The following is an 8,942-nucleotide window of genomic DNA, read 5'->3' on the forward strand; positions in this document are numbered from 1 at the left end:
TTTTTGTCTTTCGTGTGGTTAAGGCTGCACCGATTGATAAGGATAAGGTTGCAGGTGTTTGCTGTCTGGAGTGTGCCACTGTGGTAATGACACTCATGCAGTTTCAGATTATTAGTTGCTACGTGTTGAATGCAAAATCATAAACTTTGTCTTGTCATGATCGTGTTTCAGTGTTACCTGGTGCAGCTACTCGGGGAGAAATACTTTTAAAGCTAAGTTATGCAACTAGACTGACCAATTCAGTCAATCCAATATTCATTTCTGTGTTTTTGAGTTTTTAATTTTACATATCAAGTATTTTTAAATCACAGGGGACTCTCCTCCGATCTGGTTTAATAAACAAAACTTGGTTTGGTCTCCCTACAGTTGTATATTTATACATCGTTTATATATAAAATAAAATGTGACACCATTTTAATTTTGAAAACCTCATCATATTCTAATGGATATTAAGTGCTGTGCTGCTACGATGGATCCTGCAGCTGTGAGTGAGCCTCACCTACTGATCACAGTTAATAGTGTCCATTTGTGTCCTTGGTATAGTCACTCTTTTTGTTATTAGACATCTTAGTATTAAAAAAAATGACAAACAAATTAAGTTGCAGTAAAAATGATACACTGACAAAATTGTGTCCTGATTTATTTCAACAAAACGGGCAAACACGGGTAAACAGCAGTGCTGAATCTTCTCGAGTTCCTTGTCCGTCAGCTCAGAGGAAACAAATGCCTGAGCTTCATGCTTCATACTTGTTCCTGATGTTTCAGGTCCCACACAATCCAAATGTCCCCCGAGGCATTCATTCGTGCTGTGTCAGGTCTTTATGGACATCCAGCACGAGTAAAACAGTTTGGGGATCATTATTGGGTTCTGAAATTATAATCTTCTGGCAAATAGCTGCACAGTCAGAGTAAAGAAACAAATGTCTTATAAAACGTCCCGCATTACAACAATAAGGTTAAAGCAACAGTCTTGTTTAAAGGGGAAACAGTAGAAGACAAAGTTTGACAGTCTTTAGACTTTTTCCTCCACGAAAACAGGCACAACACTAGATTCACTTAAAGTGCAATTTACAGGCAATTTCCACAACATCCTCTGTAGGACACTGTCATCATCAGTGCAGTAGATCTCAAGTGAAGCAGAATGATTCTCACGTTAAATACTGTCCAAATTACCCAAACACCGCATCATCAAAAAAAAAAGAGGCAATGTATTTTCATCAAATTCAGGTTTGGCAGGAATAACTGTCACTAATGTAGTCCCCGGTCCTCTTGGGAGACAGGGCAGACTGTGGGTGAGCACAAAACGAAGCTACCGCAGAGCTGAAAAAGGCATTATGTAGAACCATCTTCAGTAAGGCAGAAGAATATTGTAGAAAATCATCAAGAGAACAATTCTGGCTAAAAGTGCCATTTTCAGCAGGAAGTCAACTTTTTTTCTTCCAGTTGAGCCTATTAAGTGTTCCCGCAGTTTATTTCTAGTACACCAGGTACTTGACTTCAGAGTAGATGAGAGGAAACATGACTGTGCAGGCTCGGTACAGGATGGCTGTGCTCTTAAATAAAGCTCGGGGTTTGGTGCTCCAGGATTCAGACTTGAAGTTGAAGTAGATTGCATACAGCGCCACGGCAAAGAAGTGTCCAATAAGGGTCAGGGGTTTGGGCGACAATCTGTCCAAAAAAAAGAAAAAAGTCAAACTTACAACCCCCTAAATCGTATATCTAAAAATGCTTTTAGATTTTGAAAATTATCAAAGACAAACAAAATTGAAGCAGTGAGGAAAAAGCCAGCATGGCTCTCTGAACACAGATTCCTCTAAAGCTCACTGATAAATGTGTAGTATATGTAAACACTTGCTGGGTGTTACATGAGAAACTCTTTATGTGATCAGACATTAACTACCTCCCAGCAGCAGTTGAAAGAGATGCAGTGTGAGCTCTGGAGGATCTGACAGCAGAAACAAGCTTTTATGCTAGGCTAAGCTAGCAGTGTACCTGTTGTAATGTCACATGTCACAAGTCTCACTATTCCTATACTGAATAGGGATAGTGAAGGCAACCAGGTAAACTTCCGCAAATGTCAAACTCTTCTGTTCAGTTTGGTTTGCTGTGGAGGAAAGTGTTTAGCACTTACACTGAGAGGAGTCCAATAGGCCCAGCAACGCACTCTCCACCGAGCTTAAAGTACTGGAAGCAGGCCTTTCTCAGCTCATGAAGAGAATCTGAATAACAGGAAAAACATGGATGAGAATCCAAAGTACAATTAATGCAGATTTTGAATTTAGTACTAAAAGCCAACATTTATTATCTTCCATCAGTGCTTTTCATGTGCCATTAGACGGAGGCAGGCAGACACTCACTGTCAGTGGCTGCAAACAACTCATACAGCGCCTGGGCCAACACATTCACCACAAAAGAATGTGATGACTTGCGTTCCCAGTCGAATTTTTTCTTTGCCTGTTGAGAAGAGGAGGGGGGGAAAAAAAGTGTGATATTGCACACATTGGGCTGCAGCTTCTTACCAACAGCAGAGGAAATAAAAGGACACAGAAAATCTGACAGCATAAATATAGCTGCGGCTTGCAGTCACACAAAATGTGACTTAGAAAAAACAAATCAATGAATGTGCTTTCTGTTATTTTTACACTACACAGTTTTGTTTTGTTTTTAATAATCCTTTGAATTTGGGGAAAGGTGTTCTAGTTACAGCAAGCAAATGTGTGCTCACCTGCAGCACGGCCCTGTCGTCATATAGATCGGTAATGCTCTTCAGCAGACTCCTCCAGATACGAACGTCATTAAGAGCAACACTCATCCCTCCTCCCGTCAGAGGGTGCCTCATGTTGTAAGCATCACCCAGGAGGAGCACGCCTGCGAACAACAGACAGCTGTTTGTCTCGAATCTTATCTCCAGATGGTCTTTTTAATTTTCGGCACTTTAGCAAACATCTCAGCTGGAAGCGAAGCACATCTTTAAGAGTTATACTTGTCTCTCTTTGACGCATTCCAAAAAAATGGTTTCTCTAAGTTAAGCCTTTCTTACCCCGGATTCTACTTGTTTCCTAAAAGGTCAATAAAATCCTTATTTACCTCAAATACAAATGAACTGTTAATTAGTCCAAAGAGCTCTTTTCTTTTGTTTCTTTCACCTTACACGGAAACATACATAATCACAAAATCACAAACACACCTCGGGCCACTTCCAGCAGAAATCAGTCAGTCAATAAGACTTCAGTACCTGGCTTGTTGACAGGGGAGGGCGGTAGGAAGCTGGCAGGCATGGACCTGAGTCGATCGTTCTGTAGCGCCATCATGAAAGGCTCCTTTAGATGCTCTGAAGGAAGGAGAGAAAGGGAGAATGCAGGAGGTCGGTCAGTGAGCCAGCTCTGTAGATGAAAGCCCAAAGGTGCACGCTGCGCACATGCACAGGGGAAAAAAAAGAAAAAGCTTTTTTTTGGTTTCTGAATGTACATTTATCAATTCATCAGTGAGCCTGACTCCAGCATTCCAGCTGGACCTGTGTCAAGGTTACTGGGGTGGCTGCTTTAATACTGTGGCTTTGATATTTCAGCTGAATAGCAGAGCACACCGTGAATGTCAGTTCTGTCGACTGCAGCTTCCTGGGAGGTGCGCACCTTCTCCTCACCAGCAGCACTCTGAATGGTTTCCTGCTTCTGGCACCACGGTCTGACTGTTCTGATCTCCACATAACCTTCATTTGTCACTCAGCAGTGTTTTTTTCTCTCTTCTCTCTCTGCTTATCAGGGATTGTCACACAAAGACACAACCCTTCAAGAATAAATAAATTCTTTATCATTCACCTGGCAGCTGTGGGTAGATTTTCTCAGCCATGTACTCTGGCAGGTTACGAGGCATCTCCCCCCTGATATCCACGAGAACTCTGGTTTGAGAGGAGGAGATCTGGTAGATGAGCACTGGGCTGGGATTGGCCAGGACCAGCTCAGCGTGGTTTGCCTTAAACTGCGGACAGTCCTGCAGAGAAAAGTGGTGGATTCATTATTATTATTGTTTATCATATATTATTATTATACTACATATTAATGCTAACTAACTAGGTATTTCTCTTTACTATACAGTCTTTAAAAATATAACATATTTTGTGGTGAACTTGAAAGAAAGGCAGGTATGAAATGTAAAAGGTTTGAAGTAATAAGGCTTTGCATTGATTTTCAACCAATAAATCATTGGGCTGACCTTGAAGACCTTGGGAGGATGTATGCCATATTTTCATGGATTGCCAACATGACCCCACCCTACACCCCTAAAAGTTTTGGTTATGAGTTTTACAGTTCTGGGACGTTGTTTTCAGTTTTCTGTGGGAGCTCTAATGGAAAGGCAGTCACAACAGTTTCTTACAGCTGGTTGCAGACTGCTTTTCATCTTCTTCTAGTTTTGTGCACCTTTGTGTGATTTGTAATTCTTGTTTTAAAATTGAAAAATATACTCTTGGGGAAAAAAATGAATAGGATTCATCAGTAACAGAACACATTTCAGCGCGTCACTCTTTCAGCCTGAGCTCCACGTACCTTCATCAGGCATCCAACAAAGTGAGAGGAGATGCGAGCCTTCCCGGACACCAAGCTCTTTCTGAATTTGGAGAAGCAGCCGTCGGCCACCACAGTCAAAGCCGCGTGGACCTCCTGCGGGACACACAGTCATCACACACCCTCTGATGTAAATACGGTATTTCTTTCAGCAGGCAAGAGGGAAACACGAGGCGGTGTCTAACAGTTCTGCTGGTACCACTGAGCTCCCTCTTCTCACCTTGATGTCTCCAGTTTCTTTATCCTTGTACTGGACTCCAGTTACGCAGCCGTCCTCTTCCTGCAAACTGGTCACGGTGCCTTCTATGAATGTGACACTAGGGGGCGCAATTAGACAGTTAGAAACGTCTGGACTTTCCTGCCCACAGAGCAGAGAGATCATAGAAAAGTAAAGACTGACTCCTTAAGCGCAATATGTGTCTCTGATTTAGCTGAATGTTAAATCTCTCTAACTGAAAGTCTGTCATTGTGTATAAAGACATACAGTGAGTAAACCAAGATTCTTATTATTACTCAGAGCAATCATGTAGGACAGAAGAGCAGGTCCTATATTCTTCTGTTCATATCAGCCACTTGGCACCTAAAATATTTCTTATTCGTGACTCTGCTTACTTTGGCTCGGCCATGGCGGCTCTCCTCAGGCCCATGATGAATCGGCCGTGATGAAAAGCTCGGCCACAGTGGATGTTTTTCTCCTGCTCTGGGTAGGGGATCTCCACCTCGGCGCCACTGTCTATGTCGTGGATCACATAGCCGTGCACCAGATGAGCATCCAGACCCTCCACTGAACCTGAAGCCGAACACAGAAACAGATAACTATTACACATCGCATATTCGCTATTTATTTAGTCCACAGATGTCTCGGCGCAAAGGTTAAAAGTGGCTACGGTGGGTCAAATAACACAGGATCAGGTTGAAATGACTGGTGCGCACTGAAAGTCCAAAGTTACTGACAGGATACATTTGATGTCCTTAAAGAGTGACATCGAGATCTAGAAGTATTGCTCCAAGTATAATTTCATAAAGCTTTGAGGGAGCTGCTGGATTATATTTATTAATAAAAGTTCATATCATGTATGCATACTCTACACTAGTGCGTTTAGAACAGAGAGGGGAAAGCAGCAGCTTTTTCTAAATATCTGCCGCAGCTTTAAGTTTCTAACAGTATCATTTACAGCAAGATGGAGCCCCAAACACAACGTTAGACGGACCCCCAGCAAAAAGTAACCAGCCAACATCATGCTGAGTGCTGAAAAAACGACTAAATGAAGATCAAATGGGAAATATGAAAAGTTTTTTATCTTTATCTTCTTCTGTCTTTAACAGTTATTCTCTAAAAGGTGGGAGGATCGAGCCAAATATCGCTAGTATCAGCGCTAGTATTGGTGTTGGAACCATGTTATGCTTTGTTTTTCTTTTCTTTAACCTCCTAGGACCCTATGAGGACATCACATTTTGGGTTATTTATACTCAATTTTGGTTCAAAAATGCACAATTTTTGTTTACAAGGGCCTGATATCCACTTACAAGGACATTATACTACTGTTCTATCGAAGTTTTAAACAAATATCCTCATATGTGGCTCTCATTTATCTTAGAAACAAAAATTAAGTTTAAAAAAATCTGATAATTCTTTGTTTTTACATTCATCAGGTCCCAATCAGCCCAAATATCAAAGAGAAATTAAAAATGCATGCCATGGAAGAGTTCGGTCTTAGGAGGTTAAGAAATGAAACATTTTATGATAACGTGAAACTTTATCTTCACTTAACTTTACCTTAAATTTACTGCTTAATTCTGATAGGTGTATGGAAATACGCGATATCACCTTTCAGTGAGGCCCACTCAGGGAACACAGCAAAGCAAAAATATATGACGGGCATGATAAATATTTTAAAGCCACAAAGAAAGAAATAATAATCGGCTTATGACCTCATTGCTTTTGAAAAATAGTTTCCGAGGCGAAAGGCTTAAACTGTCATACAGGTGAGTGCTTGTGAAGTAACAGACCTTCCAGTCCGAGCTCTCTGAGTGCTTTATATCCTCCAGGCTGCAGCAGCTCCCCCACTATCCTGTCCGGCTCCTTCAGGTCCCTCTCCACCACCGTAACACTCCTGCCATCCCGGGCCAGGACGGCCGCCATCGCCGAGCCCAAAACCCCTGCCCCAACTATCACCACATCCGGGTCCCGCTCCCCAGGTGAGCCAGATGCTGAGGCACCGAGTGAGGCAGAGGAGCCCGTTTCCACTCTGTTCCTTGTTCTCCGGCCCTAAGAACAACCACACTTTCAATGTAGGTGTAAAACAGTCATATAAGCTCTGACCGGACACACTTCAAAACTTCCAGGCTTTCGGGAGAGCGAGAGAGAGAGAGAGAGAGAGAGGGGGGGGGGGAGAAGAGTTCAATACAGCTGCTCAAAAAAACAAAAAAAGAGGCAAAAAAAGAGGCAAAAAAAAGAAGGAGGGGGACACTTAAATTAAACACCAGCTCTTGGTGAACAGGCTGAAAATCTTCACACCGTGTAATCTGTTGAGAACAAAATGACACGACAGTGGGGGCTGGATTCAAACTCAGGCCAAAAGTCTCCCAACAGCGGCTGTCTCCTGGTACCTCATCCACATTCTTGAGGCTGTTCTGGGGGACACAGCGAACCTTTTTGTAGAGGCACGTATGAATTTGCCATCCTGAAGGTTCTGGGCTACCTGTGCAACCCCACTATTATTCCGCCAGCAGTGACAATTACACTAGCAACAAACAAGTCTGGAGAGGAAGAAGAGAAGTGGTTTGGGCCACCACCTTTAAACTCTTCTATTTTGGGTGGGGTGGGGGGTGGATTATTCCCTATCCGGCACCTGCTGATCTTCTTCATGAGTACCAAAGCAAGTTTAACCGACTTTGTGTTAAATCTCTGTGATTTTTTTTTTTTACTCTCTCTATAAAACACAAGTTGACCTGAATAGAAAATGAATCTAGTTTTCTGACTGTTATCACCCCGTGTGTCCCTTTGTTCCCATAATTAAACCTGGAGGAGTCCAGCTGAGGTGTCTTACCTTCTTGCAGCTCTTCTCTGTTTTCTCGCTCCTCGGCGTTGCAGTTTGGGGGATTAAGTGGTTGATAACAGGTAACAAAGACAGGCTGCTCAGGAAGAAATTAAGCACCCGAGAGACTCGGAGCTTCTGGCCGTGAAAATAGGCGATATACGAGAGCAGCAGGCCGGCTGTGAAGAATAAGGCTGCAACCATCGCAAGGTCTCTCTGAGCAAAACTCAACACCATGTTGGACTTCTTATAAAGGTACGTAAAGCTTGCTATTCCCAGGAAAGTCCACATCTTTTTTCTTTTTTTTTTGATTTACAAAAAAGTAAATTAAGGCTAAAGTTCAAAAGTAGGAAGAAGAAAAAAAAGTTTTAGGCTGACAAAAAGGTTCAAATAATAATTGTTGTATTGTATATTTTTTTTAGGTTCCTCTGGAGTAAATTAGTGAGCCCGGAACCAGCAGGTATCTTTGTAAGTCATGGTCACCGGGTCACAGACAGCCGGAGTGATGCTGCTGAATATTTTATGACAATGACAAACACGGACCACTTTCGATTGGCTGCTTTCACATTCCGCCGCTCCCATTGCTCAGCCCTCCAATCAGGACAGACGTGATGGTGAGCAGAGCTCACGCTACGAGCTGATTGGTTGATCACGCCGGCACCGGGCCTCTTCTGGCCTGCTGATTGGACGGCGGTCCAGTAGGATGGTAGTATGATTTGATGTCAGTGGAAAAGGTGCGCTTTCTTTCTTTTCTACAGTTCAGAGGCTGAGTGGGAGCAAAGAGTGTTCATGTGGGACAGGAGTCCTGCTCCGCGTCACTCATAACCGCTGCCCACGCGCTCTGACCCGAGCAGATAAGAAAAGCCGCCAGTACGGAGTAAATCACAAATATAACTAGCCTGGACTAAAACACACCATAGTGAGAGTTTTAACGTCGACCGTCTTCACGTCAAAGCGGTACTTCACAGTCCAGGTTTAAACCCTGAATCACACGCCCTGTTATCCGGGAAAAGGTGCAGAGTGAGAGCTCTTACTGAAGACAGCGCTGTCAGCGCTGTTTACGTAATACACATCCAATCAATCGATCAATCAAATCGACGATATCACACAGCTGGAGAAGCTGTGATAATGAGTCGTGTTTGTTTGGGTAGGATTAAAAAGCTGCTTCAGTCTGTAAGAGTTCAAATTATATAGAAAAAATATATGAAGAGTTACAAAGTGTGATGTTCTAATACATACGACACAGTCTGAGTTAAAATGCCTTCATCTCACATGTAAACACCTAAGTCAGCCTGCATATGTTAGATTAGATCTTTATTGAAGTCTGTTTTCATGCAGAAAT

General features: G+C 42.7%; 1 protein-coding gene across 1 annotated transcript; it reads right to left on the reverse strand.

Moving 5' to 3' along the window:
- Positions 1-599: 599 nt before the first annotated feature.
- Positions 600-8,132, reverse strand: sqlea (squalene epoxidase a). The gene is made up of 11 exons (XM_026184163.2): positions 7,613-8,132; positions 6,573-6,831; positions 5,175-5,352; positions 4,783-4,879; positions 4,545-4,658; positions 3,819-3,990; positions 3,236-3,331; positions 2,726-2,868; positions 2,358-2,454; positions 2,132-2,219; positions 600-1,668 (listed from the first exon to the last, which is right to left on the reverse strand). The coding sequence occupies exons 1-11, from the start codon at positions 7,889-7,891 to the stop codon at positions 1,476-1,478; spliced, it is 1,716 nt and encodes a 571-aa protein (XP_026039948.2). The 5' UTR covers positions 7,892-8,132; the 3' UTR covers positions 600-1,475.
- Positions 8,133-8,942: the final 810 nt, after the last annotated feature.

The sequence above is a fragment of the Astatotilapia calliptera genome, chromosome 11 (assembly GCF_964374335.1).
Source record: "Astatotilapia calliptera chromosome 11, fAstCal68.1, whole genome shotgun sequence".
NCBI classification, from domain to species: domain Eukaryota; kingdom Metazoa; phylum Chordata; class Actinopteri; order Cichliformes; family Cichlidae; genus Astatotilapia; species Astatotilapia calliptera.